We start from the raw sequence: 16,496 nt of genomic DNA, 5'->3' as shown, positions 1-16,496 counted from the left end.
GCCCACCGGGTGGGGAGCACGCTCCTGTGAGGAGGGATGGAAACAGGACAGACCATCCTGGCGTCACCCGGTTTCACAGGCCTTTTAAACAGGTTTGTTCTTGGACCTGGAACTTCTAGACGTGAGCAAGTTTACCTGCTTTCCTCCCCAAGAAAGCCAGGAATTTACTGTGCTCTAATATTGATCCTGTGGCTTTTTTAAAGCAGAATCTCAGGACCCCTCTTGATAGATCTCCCAGGCGTACCCATAACTGGCAGGAAAATCATGTGTGTCTCTCTTAGCTCAGTGTGGGAGTCCTACTTGCCCTCTCTCTCCGGGTCTGACCCAAGATAACTGAGACCAATTACTGTCTGCGTAGGGCCTGTGGCTAATGGAATGTTTATTTTCTTGAAACTTGTATAGACGTTTTTAACTGAATTCTGTCCACTCTTTCCCATGAAGTGCCTGTCAATGCTTCTTAGGGTGTTAGAGTTTGAATTCCCATGATTTTGGGTTTCGTGCTGCGCTGGTTTGCTGGGGCTGCCGTGACAAAGCACAGCGGGCAGGAGGCAGAAACAACAGAGGCTTACTTCCCGAGGCCCTGGGGGCTGGATATCCGAGGTCGAGGTGCAGTTTCCTCCCGAGGCCTCTCTCCTGGGCGTTTGGACGGCCGTCTTCTCCCTGTTTCCTCACGTGGTCGTCCCTCTGTGCGTGTCTGTGTCCTGATCTCCTCTCCCATAATGTCACCAGGCCTATTGGATCAGGGCCCACCCTACTGACCTCGTTTTACCTTAATCACCTCTTTCAAGGCCCCATCTCCAAAGGCAGTCACATTCTGAGGTCCTCTGGGTCAGGACTTCAACATATGAATTTGAGGGGGGAACACAATTCAGGCCATAACACTGACTAACCCTGCTTTTTCTCCCATAAAAGAGGGATAAGAGGAGATCCTTATTGTGACTTCAAACCCTCCACCCCATATGACTCTGTAACCCGTCACTGTCATGAACAAACGGTCCTGCACCCTCCCTCCATGTGACAGACAACCTCCCTGGGGGACAGCCCCTCTCCTGGACCTCCAGGAGCCCCACGTCTCCCAGCTGCCCACGTCTTCCTCGTCACTCTGAGCACTTTTGAACTTGCGAAAGAAAATGGCCTGAGCAGTCCCGCCTCCCTGCCACACCTCAGGCAGCTTGAGGACACGATTCTGTTTTCAACTCTTTTCTCTCCTCACTGCGCCTGGCAGAATGCCTCCACTGCAGAGCTCGGTACATGTCTTTTTAAAAGCAAATTAAATGCCTATAGCTTGAAACAAATGAACTTGACATCCCTCCTTGTAACAATAGAAGAAAGGTAAGTATTTGGTAGAAAGTCTCTAGTTCACCCACGTCTGATCACACACTGGACAGACGGAGGCTATTCGAGGGGTCAGATGCAGCAACACACACCCCAACACCAAGGAACACACTTGACCCCTTGGGAGTGCGCTGAGGAGTGTTTTGTTTTTCCTGTGTGTATAATCCTTGGCCCTCTTTTGTATAATATTTTTTCTGAACTAGAGTCTTTCTCCATTTAAAAAAATTTTCATTCATGCCTCCAAAATTATCTCCAGGTGATCTACAATACATAGATACTAACACCACTGTGTATTAAACATTAATAGCATCCTTTTATTCTTTATCTGGCATTGGCCAAACTGGATGGTTCAAAATGGCACAGAGAAAAAACTCTTTTGGACGGGTGTAAATTTTTATTTCTCTCGAAACTGGAAAGTGTTAAGATGCCCTTTATGACAAAGGATGGTTGTGGCTCGCCCGTCAGGCATAAGGCGCCGGCCAGTCACCATTTCTCTTTGGAGAGCTGGGCCACCTTGACGTACTGAACCTGCGGAGGCGGGTAAAACGTAGCGTCCCAGTTGTATTCTGGTGACAGCAGCTTGGTGGGTTTATTGAGGAAAAAGTATTTGTTCAGGTGGCTTTCGTAGGTGCTGTCCAGCCCTTTCTTGTTGTCCTGAGCAATCCCTTTCAGACATTCTTCGATGAGGTGTAAAACCTCCAGGGGCGTGCCCCCAACGAACGCGCTGTCGTAATAGAAATCCCCCTGACCGAACGGGATGCAAGCCGCTGATTTGCGCCTCCTCTCGTAAGGGAAATTCTTGGTGTCTTTAAAGTACCACCAGGCATGGAGCTGAGCCACAGACGTGCCCAGGGTCTCCACCCCGACGTCATTCTGGAAGATCTGGCTGACGGCCATGCTGAGGAGGAAGTCGACCTCGTCCTGGATGTGCTGTGTGATCTGCTCACTGAGGCTGCTCATGCGCATGACATGGAAGTCGTGCCACCAGCTCTCTTCTTTGATGGTAAATACTTTGAATGTCTGAAGAGGCCCCGGCTCCAGGTCAGGCACCCTGTTTAAGTTATCCACCGTGATGTAAAAGACAACTCGGTAGCCGGTCATGAAATGCTTTATTGCTGATCGTAAGAACTGCTCCAGGTACTGGTCTGCAATGCTGCAAAACACACATGCACACAGCGAGGCAGACGCCTAGTTCCCAGACACTTCCGGGAGAATACACGTCACCAAACGTGTTATCTAACGTGTGAGCCATTGATGCTACAGAACTACCGGTAGATAAGGGGAGAGGGGTCAGGTCTGCAGTGTCAACTGCACAGGTTAGTGAAAGAGGATGTCATAAACGGGGGTGGCGGGGGGGCGCTGAGAAAAGCCTTAAAGTTTTGCAACACCGTTGGGAAGAAAGAAAGAGCACTAAATGGATATTAGTAAAAAGACGGCGCAGCTGAGGAAGGAGAAAATAACCACACTACATTTTTGTACAGGACAGCCAGAAGCAGTGGTTACGGTAACAATGAGCAGCCCTTTGGAGGCAGAAGATCCATGGGGCTCATCGCATTTTCCCAAATAAAAAAGGACAAAGGTTAGTGGCCCTTACCTGCCAATGGCAAAGACAGCCAAGCCCGTGGTGAGGTTCTGCTTTCTGTAGTATTTTTCTAGGACCTGTCTGTTGAAGGTGCCTTCCCATATGACGGGAGCCAGCCAATCCGTGGTCGTGATGACCTCGGGGCGTCTCCTGTTCAACAAACAAGAAGCAAGTGAAGCAGGTGCGGCCTTTGCCGTGACAGCCGCAAAGGCTGCCGGAGCGACAGCGGCCAATGCTCGTAGGGCACCAGCCACGCGCCGGGCACAGCGTTCAAGCGCATTGTCGCTTGTTTCGTCCTTGCAGTGCCCTCTGCAGGGAGCGCCTTTAGGATCCCTGTTCTTCACGAGGGGAAACAGAGGCTCAGATTGGTTGGGTGAGCTGCCCAACACCACAGAGCTGACCCATGTGAGTCAAGATGCGAGACCCAGCCAGTTTCCGCTTTCGTCGTCACACCGCCTGCCTTTTGAGCCCAGGGGCCCACCTTCTCTGAGCTCTGACTGCGCTTAGACGTGGGCACCCAGACGCAGAACATCGTCTATCCCCTGAAGCCAGTGCTGTGCGCACAGCACCACTGCCTCCCGAGTGTCCTGTGCTCTCCTGCCTCCTTCTTCTTCCTCTCCCTCCCCTTTCCCTAAGAGATCTAGAGGAGGCTTTTTTTTACCTTCTCTCTCGTGCCTTAAGTCCATCAGTATAATCCAGCAGAAAAGGGAGAGAGACATTAGATTTGCTTTCAATAACAACAAACTAACAACAGTGTTTATTTATATTAAGATATGCAAACCTGGTTCAACATTTGAAAATCATTTCTGTAGCAAGAAACTACAAAAGAACAATCAACTGACACAGAAAAAATTGTTATACAAGGTCCAACACCCATTCAAGATAGAAAAATAAAAGCTCAGAAAAACAAGAACAGAGGGGAATTACCTGAACTTGATAAAGAGCATCTACAAAAATCTCACAGCTAACGTCATACTCAACGATGAAAGACTGAACGCTTTCTCTCCCTACAATGGGAACAAGGAAAGGACGGCCACTCTCACCAACTCTTATTCAACAGAGCAACGCAAGTTCTAGCCACCGAAATAAGGTGAGAAAAGAAAATACATGCATCAGACTGGAAAGGAAAAATTAATCCTGTCCCTGTTTGTAGATAATTTGATTGTCTACGTAGAAAATCCTAAGGAATTTACAAAAAAATCTCCTAGAACTAATAAGTGAATTCAGCAAAGTTACAGGACACAAGATCAGCACACAGAAAAAATTAATCTCATTTTGATATACTAGCAATGAACAAGCAGACACTGAATTTAAAAACACAATGCTACTTACAGTTGCTCCCAAGAAAATGAAAGGCTTTGATATACCTCTGTGCCCATTAGCAGCCGCTCTCCACCCTCCTCCCTGCAGCCCCTGACAGGAACTGATATACTTTCTGTCTCTGTACATTTGCCTATCCTGGAAATTTCATATAAATGGAATCATATCCTGTGTGGTCTTTTGTGTCTGGCTTCTTTCACTTAGCATGTTTTCAAGGGTTATCTATGTGGTAGCATGAATCAGTACTTCATTCCTTTTACGGATGAATAATATTCCACTGTATGGATAGTGTTTATCCACTCATCAGTTGACGGACATTTTAGTTGCTTGCATTTTCAGCTATTATGAATAATACTGCTATGAACATTTACATACAGTTTTTCTGTGAACATATGTTTTGAATTCTCTGGGATATACACCTAGAAGTGGAATTTCTGCGTCATATTGTAATTCCGTGGTTAACTTTTTGAGGAACTGCCAAACTGTTTTCCACAGCAGCTGCGCCATTTTACATTCCCGCCAGCAGTTTACGAGAGTTCAAATTTCTCTACATCCTCCCCAACACTTTTTGTGGTCTAACTTTTTGATTCTAGTCGCCCTACGATCTTTATACATCGTAGAGTATGAAGTGGTATGTTATTGTGATCTTGATTTGCATTTCCCTGATAACTAGTGATATCAAGGATATTTTCGTGGGCTTATTAGCTATTTGTATAAGTTCCTTGGAGAAATGTTTATTCAGATCCTTTGCCCATTCTTTTTTATTGCTATTTGTCTTTTTGTTGTTTAGTTATAAGAATTCTTTATATATTCTGGATATTAGACCCTGATCAGATACATGATTTGGGAATATTTTTCCCACTCTGTGGGTTGTCTTTTCACTTTGTTGATAGTGTCCTTTGATTTACAAAAGTTTTTAATTTTGATGAAGTCCATTTAACCTATTTTTTCTTTTTTGTTGTGTTTTTGGCTTATCAGGTTGAGGAAATTCCTTTCCATTCTTAGTTTATTGAATGTTTATATTATGAAGGATGTTGAATTTTGTCAAACTATTTTTCTGCATATATTGAGATGATCATGCTTTTTTTTTTATTCTATTAATATAGTGTATTACTTTGGTTGATTTTTGTATGTTGAATCAATCTTACATTCCTGGGATAAATTCCACTAGTTTGTGGTGCATAATCCTATTTATATGTTACCCGATTTGATTTTCTAGCATTTTGTTGGAAATGTTTGCATCTCTATTCATACAGGATCCTGATCTGTAGTTTCACGTAACGTCTTTGTCTAGTTTTGGGATCACAGTAATACTGGTCTCCTAGAATGAATTCTCTTCTAATTTTGGGGAGAGTTTGTGAAGGATTGGTATTAATTCTTCTTGAAATGTTTGGTTGAATTTACCAAGGAAGTCGTCTGGTCCTGGGCTTCTCTTCATGGAAAATTTTTCATTACTAATTCAATCTCTTTACTTGCTAAGGATCTATTCAAATTTCCCTTTATTCTTGAGTCTAGGAATTTGTCCTTTTCATCTAGGTTATCTAATTTGCTGACATACAACTTCTCACAGTATTCCCTTATCATCATGATTACTTCTGAAGTTTGTAACTCGTCATGTTAGTAATTTGAGTCTTCTTTTTACTTGGTCAATCTAGTTAGAGGTTTGTCAATTTTGTTGTTATTTTCAAAGAACAAATTTTGGTTTCATTGATTTTCTCTATCTTTCTATTTCATTTATTTACTCTTTAATTTTTGTCATTTTTTCCCTCTGCTTGCTTTAGTTTAATTTGTTCTTCATTTTCTGTTTCCTTAATGTGTAAAGTTAGGTTATGAACTTGAGATCTTTCTTATTTTTTAATGTAGGCATTTACAGCTGTAAATTTCATTGTAAACACTGCTGTCACTGCATCCCATAAGTTTTGGTATATTGTGTTTTTATTTCCAATCATCTCAAAGTATTTTATAATTTCCCTTGTTTCTTCTTTGACCCATTGGTTATTTAGGAGTGTGTTGTTTAATGTCCTCATATTTGTGAATTTCCCAAATTTCTCTTTGTTATTGATTTCTAATTTTATTTCATTTTGGTCAGAGAAAAACTTTGTGTGATCCAAATCCTTTTGAATTTATTGAGACTTATTTTATCATGTAATAACAAAATGGTCTACCCTGGAGAATGTTCCATGTGCATTCAAGAAGAATGACTATTCTTCTGTGATTGGAAGAATGTTCTATAGATGCCTCTTAGGTCCAGTTTGTAGTGTTCTTCAAGCCTTCCATTTCCTTGTTGATTTTCTGTCTAGTTGCTCTGCCCATTACTGAAAGTGAGGTTTTGAAGTTTCAAACTATTATTATTGAACTGTCTACTTCTCCCTTCAATTCTGTACATTTTTGCCCATGATTTGGACTCTGTTGTTAGGTGCATATATGTTTCTAATTGTTATAGCTTCTTGATGCATTGATTCTTTTATCATTATAAAATGTCCTATTTTGCCTATAGGAACAATTTTTATCTTTGTCTATTTTGTCTGATATTAGTATATCCCTGCCAGCTCCCTTCTGGTTACTGTTTGCATGGTATATCTTTTTCAGTTGTTTTAGTTCAACGTAAATTAGGTTTGTGTGTCTTTGAATCTAAAGTGCCTTTTGTAGAGAGCATATAGTGGGATCATTTTTAATCCATTCTAACAATCTCTGCCTTTTAATTGGAGTGTTTAATCCATTCACAAAGCGTAATAGCACAGTGGCCATTTTGCTATTTGTTTTCTATATGTCTTATGTCCTTTTCATTCTTCTAGTCTTCCATTAATGCCTTCTATTGTGTTAAATAGATATTTTCTAGAGTACCATTTAATTCACTTCTAGTTTCTTTTACTATTTGTAATTTAGTTATTTCCTTAGAGGTTGTCTTGGGAATCACAATATCTTAATTTATAACAATCTAAATCAACTAATGTCAACGTAATTTCAATAGTATACAAAAACTTTGCTTCTATATAGCTCCATTCCGTCTCCTGTCTTTGTGTTGTTATTCTCATACTAATTACATCTTTATCACTTTGTGACCATCAATACAGATTTATAATTATTGCTTTATGCAGCTGTCTTTTAAATTAGATTAGAGAAGAAGAGAATTACAAACAAAAATACATTTAACCTGTCTTTCATATTTACCTATGTAGTTACCTTTACTCGTGTTCTGTATTTCTTTATGTGGACTCAAGTTACTGTCTAGGTCCCATTATTTCAGCCTGAAGGACTCCCTTTAGTATTTCTTGTATATCTGTTCTGCTAGTGACAAATTTTCTCAGCTTTTGTTTTCTGGGAATATATGGATTTCTTCTTCTTCTTCCCCTTCTCGTTCTCCTTCTTCTTAGTTTTTCTGTATGTAGAAGCAGAAGTCTTAGTTGACAGGTTTTGTCCTTCAGCATTTTTTATATTTCATCACACTGTCTTCCAGCCTTCATGACGTCGGATTAAAAATCACCTGTTAATCTTATCGGATCAGTTCTCTCCTGCGGCTTTCAAGATCCTTTCTCTGTCTTTGGTTTCTGATGGTCTGATTATGATCTGTCTAGTAGTGGGTCTCTTTGAGTTTTCTCATCTGGAGTTTGCTGAGCTCCTTGGATTACTGATTCTTTCTTCTGCTGCTCAAATCTACTGTTGAGCTCCTCTAGTGAGCTTTTTGTTTCAGACCTTGCACTTTTCAACTCCAGAATTTCTATTTGGTTTTTTTTTTTTTATCATTTCTATATCTTTACTGATATTCTCGTTTTGGTAAGACACTGTCCTCATACTCTCCGTTAGTTCTTTGCACATGGTTTCCTTTAGTTCTTTGAACTTTATTTAAAATAGCTGATTTAAAGTCTTTGTTTAGTAAGTCCAACCCCTGGGCTTCTTCAGGGATAGTTTCTATTGCTTTTCTTTCTTGTGTACAGGCCATACTGTCTTATTTCTTGGCATGCTTGGTAATTATTGGTTGAAAAAATGGATAATTTATACAATATAACGTGGTAACTCTGTAAATCAGATTCTCCCTAACTGAGCAGAGATTTCAGTGGCCAAAAATGACAAAGAATACAGACTTTATAAAATTAGTTCAGAAAAGTCATTAAGCAAACAAACGTAACAACAAACAGCAAAACAAAATCTGGAGAGGGAGAATCTGACTTGAGGCCATTGTGGAGCTGGAGAGGGGCAATCAGTGCAGGGCAAGTTACAACGCCACAAAGCTCACTTTTCTTACTGAGAGTCAGCTGTTTTTCTTGAGCAAATTCTCCCTAGATGGGTGCAAGCCTTTGGTTAATTTCCAGAGTTTTGCAACTCTGAAAGAGTTGATTATAACAATTTTTGCCAGTTTTCTCATTGGTTTTATGAAGGAGAAAAAATTGGAGGTTATTACTCTATCATTTTTGGTAACATAACTCGAGAGAGAATTTTTTCCCATTCTATTGGCAGCACCAAGCCTCAGAAAGCAAGGGGACCTTTAGGAATTTACATTGGGATACCCGCTTTGGAAAATGATGAGCACTCACTTCTAGGTCAGATAGTCAAATGCCTGCCACCCAGTGGATCCACTTCTGCCCAGGTGAGGCTCTTGTATGCATGTACCAGGAAACACACGTAATGGTCACAACAGCACTCTTCATAGTAGCAAAGCACAGAAATGATTCAAGGGGCCAGGATGAATAAAATGGTATTTTTTTTTGTGAGGAAAATCAGCCCTGTGCTAACATCTGCCAATCCTCCACTTTTTTTTTTTTTTTGCTGAGGAAGACTGGCCCTGGGCTAACATCTGTGCTCATCTTCCTCCACTTTATATGGGACACCGCCACAGCATGGCTTTCCAAGGGGTGGGTCAGTGTGCGCCCGGGATCTGAACCGGCAAACCCCTGGCCGCCACAGCAGAGCGCGCGCACTTAACCACTTGCGCCACCGGGCCGGCCCCTAAAATGGTATATTTCCACATTGGATTATTATACAGCTGTCCAGAATGAATTACAGTGATATGCAAAATTTGAGTGAATCTTAGAAATACAGTATCAAGGGAAAATGTAAGTCCTGGAAGATTACATAAGCTTGATAGCCTCATAAAGTTACAAACAACTAAAATTCAAAAATAGGCTTTTTTTCAGAATGCATATAGACGAGATAAATTATATAAAAAGGAAAGAAAGAGTATAATCCACCAGGGTTCAGGATGTTGATTATTTCATAGGTGGAGGTGGGGAGGGCAAGGTAAAGGGATGAGAAAGAACATAAGATGGATGTAAGTTTTTGAAGATTATCGTTTTTGTTTCATGAAGCAAGCAAACTAACAAATAAATGAATATAAGCAGCTTTTACATGAACAAATGATGAGAGCGTGTCGTGAATCATAAACTATGATAACCTAATTCTGAGCACCTGAAGTCCATTAAAAATATATATATATGTAAAAGGAATTCACAGGAGATTAAACACAGTGAATGATAAACATATTGAATATGCTCAAATGCAATAATTACAGAAATGCAAATTGAATTGGGATATTTTAACTAGCAGTTTTGCCAAGAAAAAAAGATTTTATGATACTTCAGTTTATCCACTGCAGATAAGAAAATAAAATGGTACAATTATTAAAAGGAAATTTGGCAACTTACACCAAAATTTTAAACGTCTGCCTTCTTTGACCTAATGACTCCATTTGGGGAATTTACCCCACGGATAAACTTACTTGTAGTAGCCCCAGACTGTAAACAACCTAAACCAGGAGGGCATGGGTCACAGGAGTGACCCTTTATCACCAGGAAGCAGGAGACAGGCCCCTCCTCTACTGCTGGTGGGAAATCAAGAGCCATGAGTGGCATTTTCAAGCTGCCTCCAAAGAGATTCTTGCACTAAATAAACCAGGAAGGGTAAGCCAAGAAGACTGTGTCACTACTAATAGCTTTAAAAATTAAAACTCCAACTCCTGGACACTCCCCAGGATAGCTGTAACTTGGTGATTGGAAAAACAAACCTTCGACTCCAAGTTGAGTTCTATTTTGTGTGTGCGAGCACACATTTCGTTCTTACCTAGGATTAAACCAGTCTGAGAGCCGAAGTTCTTCCACTTGATTCCTGGGGGCCAAGGGAAAACCGAGTTATTACGAGCATTCCGTCCGTTCAACAAGTATCTCCTGAGCCCCGGTGGCACAGCAGGTTCTACAACTGGGAACGCAGCCCCAGCCCCTGCCCTTGGAAAGACTACGGCAGAGAAGGCGGCCTTGAGCAGACACGACAGTCCCAGTAGCGGGTGCTGATGGGAGTGGCAGGGCCCTGTGGGAGCATAAGTGCCATGTTCAACCCAAATTTGAGGTCAGAGGAAGCCACTTGGAGAGGAGATCTCTCACCGAGGTCTGGAGGGAAACAGGTGGTCAGCAAAGAGGCGTGGAGGGATGAGGTGACGGCCAGAGGGAGGAAGGCAAGAAAGAGTGTCATGTCGGGAGGAAGGGTTAAAAAACCAAAACTAACAGCAGATTAGACAATGTGGATGCAGACAAAACGTGGGTTTAATCCACCCGTCCGTCACCCAGGAGTGGCTTTGTCAAGTGTGGAGGGACAGAATTGGAGCAGGTCAAGAGTCCGTCTTCAATTTTCATTTAGACACGAGTCATCCAGAGTTTCATGGTGCTTTTAAGCCAATCATTCAATTAATTAGCTTATTAGGCAACTTCCTTCTGTAACCCTGGGATATTTTGTAAAGAAGAGAAATAACTTTGAGAGGGCAACTGTCCTGACAATATCAGAGGGGAACTTTGCCACAGGTACTGCGTTACAGGATTCCTCAGGATTGCCGGGGCCAAACGTCACGAGAAACAGGAAGTGACAAAAAGTGACAAATGGAAACTTTAGTAAAAAGTCGTCTTTTAGAATGCTGATCTTATGAATTCCTAGGAAACGATCGACAAGTAGCAAACGTGGCTGGCTGGAGAGCGGATCCTGATGTAAAGAAACTATCACCCTCGAGAGAGATGCTTGTACTGCAGCAAAGTCAACTTCGTCCAGGGGAGCAGGTGAGGGGCTGAGCCAGGGAGACTCGGAGACGGATTCTTACATCATGGGTCAGAGGTGCCCTGGGCTCTATGTCGTTTACTCCTTCACAGCGGGCCGGGACCATCAGCCCAAACTACCTTCTCACACCTCTGATCACTTTCAACGTGGGCCACGCAAGCCTGTTTACAGCCTGCTTTACAAATCCCACAAAACGGCATCCAGCATCTGCTCACCATGGAGAAACCTGGGACCCTGCTGCCCTTCGGAGCTCCGACCCAGGAAAGCCTTCCTTGCTGCTGGCTTCAACCACACACATAGCCCCCTCCCTGACTCCCCTTCTGGGTGGCGGCCCCGCCCTACTGTCTCCAGAAGCTCTGCTGCCCCATGAAGCTTGCACAATACTGCCACCTCGTGTCCTGCCTCTTCCTCGATCAACACCAAACTCCTCGGACACACACGCACACGCAGTACATACATGCTAATCCACACATAGATATGCATGCGTGTAGACTATTTCTGAAGTGACAGGCAAGAAAGATAACAGAGGTTGCCTCCAGAGACTTCAGCCTTTGGTTTTCTGTTCCTCCTGGTTCTGTCCCCATTGGAACCCCCCTGGCTTCTACCAGTTTTGCTTTTCAGTTTGTAGAATCCTTATTCAACAAAGATTCCTGCTACCTGAGATGCCTCTCCTGTGGGGAGGTTTGCCAGACAAACTAGAGGACGCCCATTCAATTTGAGTTTAAGATAAGCAACGAATAACGTTTTAGTATAAGTATGTCCCAAAATATCGCGCGGGGAATCATTGCTAAAAGTGATTCATTGTTTATCGGAAATTCAAATGTAACTGAGTATCTTGCATTTTTATTTGCTAAATTTGTCAATCCTATCAGTAAATGATTTATTCTTTAAACAAAAAAAAATCATTTAAGTTTTGAATTTGAACAAACACCTATTGCAATTTGGATACCAAAAACTCTAGAATTCAGAGTTATTTAGTCTCTTTTTTATTCTCTTTTTAACCAAATCATTGCTGATGCTACTATATGCAGGCGTGATGCCATGGTTCTGGGGCACAGGACGAAATCTGTGCTGTGACTTAGCGTGTGGTCCGCTGTGTCCTTTCTGCAGAGGATAGCCCGTCATTACTGTCTTCAAAGAGATGACCTTAACAATGCGACCATTGGCCAGGAGTCCTTTCCTCAAGGTAAAATGCGGCAGGAAGACATACAACACAAAATCCACGATACCCAAACGGTGGGGTTAATTTTTTCTTCTTTGATTTTGCATTATTAATTGTTTTTATTTCCCCTTCTTTTTTAATACTTTATATTTAGAGCAATTTTACAGAAAAAAACTGTAAAGATGAAATCCCCTGCACCCAACTCCCCCACCATCAAGAGCTTGCATTCGTATGGTACATTCCTACAATTAATACAGCAATATGGACACACCATTGTTGACTCAAGTCCACGCTTCTGTCAGATTTCCTTAGTTTCTGGCTAACACCTTTTTCCTCTCCGGGATCCCATGCAGGACCCACAGGACGCTTGGTCCTCACGTCTGCCTCGGCTCCTCTCAGCTGGAGTTTCCTGGACCGTGTCATGACCTGTCTCTGCTGATGCTGAACTTGACCACCCGCTGAGGCCATGTTTTTCAGGCTTCTCCACTGTACGGCCTCTCTTTCTCCCCCTTTCTGTACCGTAATCTTTATGAGAAATACCGTGGCCGCCCACGCAGGAGGAGTGGGGGTTATGCGCGGTCATTACTCCACATCCTTGAGGGGAGCATCTACACCAACTGTTTGGAATTCTTATGAATGGTAGATTTGTCTCTTCTCTCCCATTTATTTATTAGTTTATTCAGCCATTTATTTATATCAGTGTGGACTCATGGATATTTGTTTTATAGTTTGGGTTATAATCCAACACTACTTTGCTTTCTTGTTCAAATCTTTCCCACCTTACCCATTGGGAACTCTTCCAGGTGGCGCCTGTGCTCCTTTGACATACTCTCTTCAACACAGAGGTTTTTATTTTCTTTTTTGAGAATTTCCTTATATTTTGGCACTATAAGAATATCTTGTATATTTCCTGCCCCAGCCCTAGAATCAGCCGTTCTACAAACTGGTTTTGTAGAATAATATTAGAGACCAAGATGTGGGGCTGGGTGTGCTTGCTGCCGCTGGGGGTCGTTGTTTCTAGGCCCTCGCAGCTGAGAGCAAGGAAATGCGTGTGTGTACACCAACCCATGCGTACACTCAGATCTAGAAATATGTCCACGTGTAGCTCTGTGTTGTATGAAGCTGCACATGAGTGTGTGCCCACGTCTCCAGCTCTAACCCATCACCACGTGGACCCAGAATCGCTGCCGGGACCCCCGTGGGCAACGACTGTCTCAGCTGGAGACGGCACCGCGTGCGGGTCCCTCGCTCCACTCACTCCCAAGGTCACTCAGGTCAGCACCTTCCCCCACCCTCTCAGTGAGCTTGTTTCGGGCGTTTCTGAGACAGATTATTTTGTCACATTCGGCACTCCTTCCTGGAACCTCTCAACCTCCTAGATGATTTTTTAATTTATATAAGCTAAGCTTCACTCTTTGTGCTGCAAAGTTCTATGGTTTTTGAAAACTGCAGCATCGTGTGTCCACCATCACAGTGTCGTACAGAATAGCTCCACTGCCCCCCAAATCCTCCGTGCCTCACCTATTCACCCCTCTCCCCCACCCCCACCTCCCCAAACTCCTGGCAACCACTGTTCTTTTGCCATCTCCATAGTTTTGTCTTTTCCAGAATGTCATATAGTTGGAATCAGACACTGTGTAGCCTCTTCAGGTTGGTTTCTTTCCCTTAGTCATACGCAATTGAGGTTCCTCCTTATCTTTTCATGGCTTGATAGTTCATTTCTTTTTAGTGCTGAATAATATTCCATTGTCTGGATGGACCTCAGTTGGTTTACCCATCCACCTACTGAAGGACCTCTTGGTTGCTTCCAGTTTTTAGCAATTATGAATAAGGCTGCTATAAACACTTTGTGCGGGTTGTTTGTGGACATAAGTTTTCAAAACACTTGGATAAATACTCAGGAGCATGATTGCTGGGTCATTGGGAAGACTATGTTTAGCTTTGTAAGAAACCGCCAAACTGTCTTCCAAAGTGGCTGTACCATTTTGCATTCCCACCAGCAGCGTATGCGAGTTCCTGTGGCTCCACATCCTCACCAGCATCTGGTGCTGTGAGTGTTCTGGATTTAGGTCCTTCTAATAGGTGTGTAGCAGTATCTCATTGTTTTAATTTGCAATTATCTAATGACATATGATGTTAAGAGTCTTTTTATATGCCTATTTGCTATCCGTATATCTTCTCTGGTGATATGTTTATTCAGCTGTTGCCCATTTTTTAGTTAAGTTGTTTCCTTATTGTTGAGTTTTAGGAGTTCTTCGCATATTTTGAATAGAAGGCTTTTATCAGATGTGTTTTGTAAAGGTTTCATCTTTAAAGACATTGTCTCTCACAGCAGGACTACTTTTCAAACAGCATCTGGGAAGATTGCATTGCTTGTGAAGGAGACCATGAGACGTGGGCATGGAGGAAGTAAGAACTGCAATTTTTATGCATGAGAGAATTTCAGCAGGTCAACAAACGTGTCCCCCATACACACGCTGCCATAGCAGGTGGCTTTTAGTCCTGTTCACATTAGACACAAGATGGAACTCTGAGAGTTTACAGTTTGTCTGGAATCACAACCCAGTGCCGTCTCTTCCTTTGCTGTATTTTTTCTTCCTGATATTTATTATGTAAAATGCGACCTTGTTGACGGTCTGTTTTATGTTTATTGTCTGCCTTCTCCACCTGGAATGGAAAACTCCACGAGGGCGGGCACTTTGGGTCCGTGCTGCTTCCTCAGCCCCTGGGACAGAGCCTGGACAGACAGCACTCAATAATAACTGCTGAACGTTAAAAAAATGAAGGACTTAAAGTATGTATCCTTTGCTTTGTCCCACAGAGATGAGGTAGTGTCTGATCAATTTTGAGAGTATTATTAATATCTTTGAACAAAACTCAGTGGTTTAGATCATCTCTGCCAATACGACAGGTCATGATTCATCAATATTTTAGATTTACCTGGAATGACGCTCAACCAGTATGAGTGATACAACACATGAAATCATTAACAGCATTTTTTTTCTTTTAGAATTCATTGTCTCCTAGAGGAAAAAGAAGAAAGTAGATTTTAAACCGTAAAAAGTGACACCTTTGCCAGCTTCTAACGGCAGATCAATGGACTCATTTATAGACATGGGGACGCCAGCCTGAGTGCCTGCTTCTGGAACGCTCAGCCTTAGGGAGAAGGCAGCTTGACTGGGGCAGACCTCTGTTGGCTGGAATCTCCCCGGGGTGCCGCCCGCTCCTGTGGGGCCCGTGGGCCCACGGCCTCAGACACGCCTGTGTTCCTCTTGAAGTCCACCTTGATTGCATAAAAGAAATGCAACAAATCTCTCCACTATACAGCTGTGGGAATGAAATGAGGTCACGATGAGGAAGTCTTCCTGAACTAGGAGGATGTCAACTGCCCCAAAAGTTGACTTTTTATTCTTTCTCCTCGCAGAAATAGTAAGAGGGATCCTTTATTCCAAGACTGTAGTTGTCTAACCACATGAGCTCTCTGGGAGGCAGATGTTTGTAAACAGAGATAAAGTCTAAACTAAAGGTGTTCGGTTCTAACACAGAAGTTCTGGCTTCAGCCAACGCCCCAAGCTCATGTTGGAAGTTGTACATGGGATTTCTTTCACAGCCTGTAGGGTCCCGTGTTGAAGCAAATAGAGGTCTCTGACACTACACGTCTGAGCATCCGTTTAATGAGCAAGACGCGTTAGGTCCACACCGGCCAATCCAGTAGCCTCCGGCCAGATGTGGCCGTTGAGCACGTGAAACGGGGCTGGTCTGACTTGAGATGTGCTGTGAGAGTACAAAACACACTGGGTTTTGGAGACAAATGTAGTACGAAAGAAAGGAATTAAAAAATCTCATCAATAATTTTATATTGCTCATATACAGGAACAATAATAGTCTGGATCTACTGCATTAAATACAACTATATTATGAAATTTAATTCACTTGTTTCTTTTTACCTTTTGTAATGTGGCTACTAGAAAACTAGACGTAAGAAACACAGCTCACATTATATTTCTACTGGAGAGTTCTTCTTTAGACAACACCACACTGGGCTGGCTTCCACTGGGCACAGTT

At 42.6% G+C, this 16,496-nt stretch overlaps 1 protein-coding gene across 1 annotated transcript; it reads right to left on the bottom strand.

Moving 5' to 3' along the window:
• Positions 1-1,818: 1,818 nt before the first annotated feature.
• On the bottom strand, positions 1,819-15,448 carry GLT6D1 (glycosyltransferase 6 domain containing 1). The gene is made up of 4 exons (XM_058524692.1): positions 15,372-15,448; positions 10,292-10,336; positions 2,930-3,067; positions 1,819-2,488 (listed from the first exon to the last, which is right to left on the bottom strand). Exons 1-4 carry the CDS (start codon positions 15,446-15,448, stop codon positions 1,819-1,821), a joined length of 930 nt encoding a protein of 309 aa, XP_058380675.1.
• Positions 15,449-16,496: the final 1,048 nt, after the last annotated feature.

This window comes from Diceros bicornis, chromosome 28, assembly GCF_020826845.1.
Source record: "Diceros bicornis minor isolate mBicDic1 chromosome 28, mDicBic1.mat.cur, whole genome shotgun sequence".
Lineage (NCBI taxonomy): Eukaryota > Metazoa > Chordata > Mammalia > Perissodactyla > Rhinocerotidae > Diceros > Diceros bicornis.
The sequence above is the reverse complement of the archived record's forward strand: the minus strand, read 5'-3'. Positions and strand labels throughout refer to the sequence as shown.

What these genes read in the sequence shown, in the direction of transcription:
- GLT6D1 (XM_058524692.1), bottom strand. Translation starts at nt 15,448, where the DNA reads ATGAATTCTAAAAGAAAAAAAATGCTGTTAATGATTTCATGTGTTGTA. An exon ending in CTGGTTGAGCGTCATTCCAG is followed by an intron (nt 10,337 to 15,371) that starts GTAAATCTAAAA and finishes CTTGGCCCCCAG; the next exon opens with GAATCAAGTGGAAGAACTTC. An exon ending in GCTGTCTTTGCCATTGGCAG is followed by an intron (nt 2,489 to 2,929) that starts GTAAGGGCCACT and finishes TGTGTTTTGCAG; the next exon opens with CATTGCAGACCAGTACCTGG.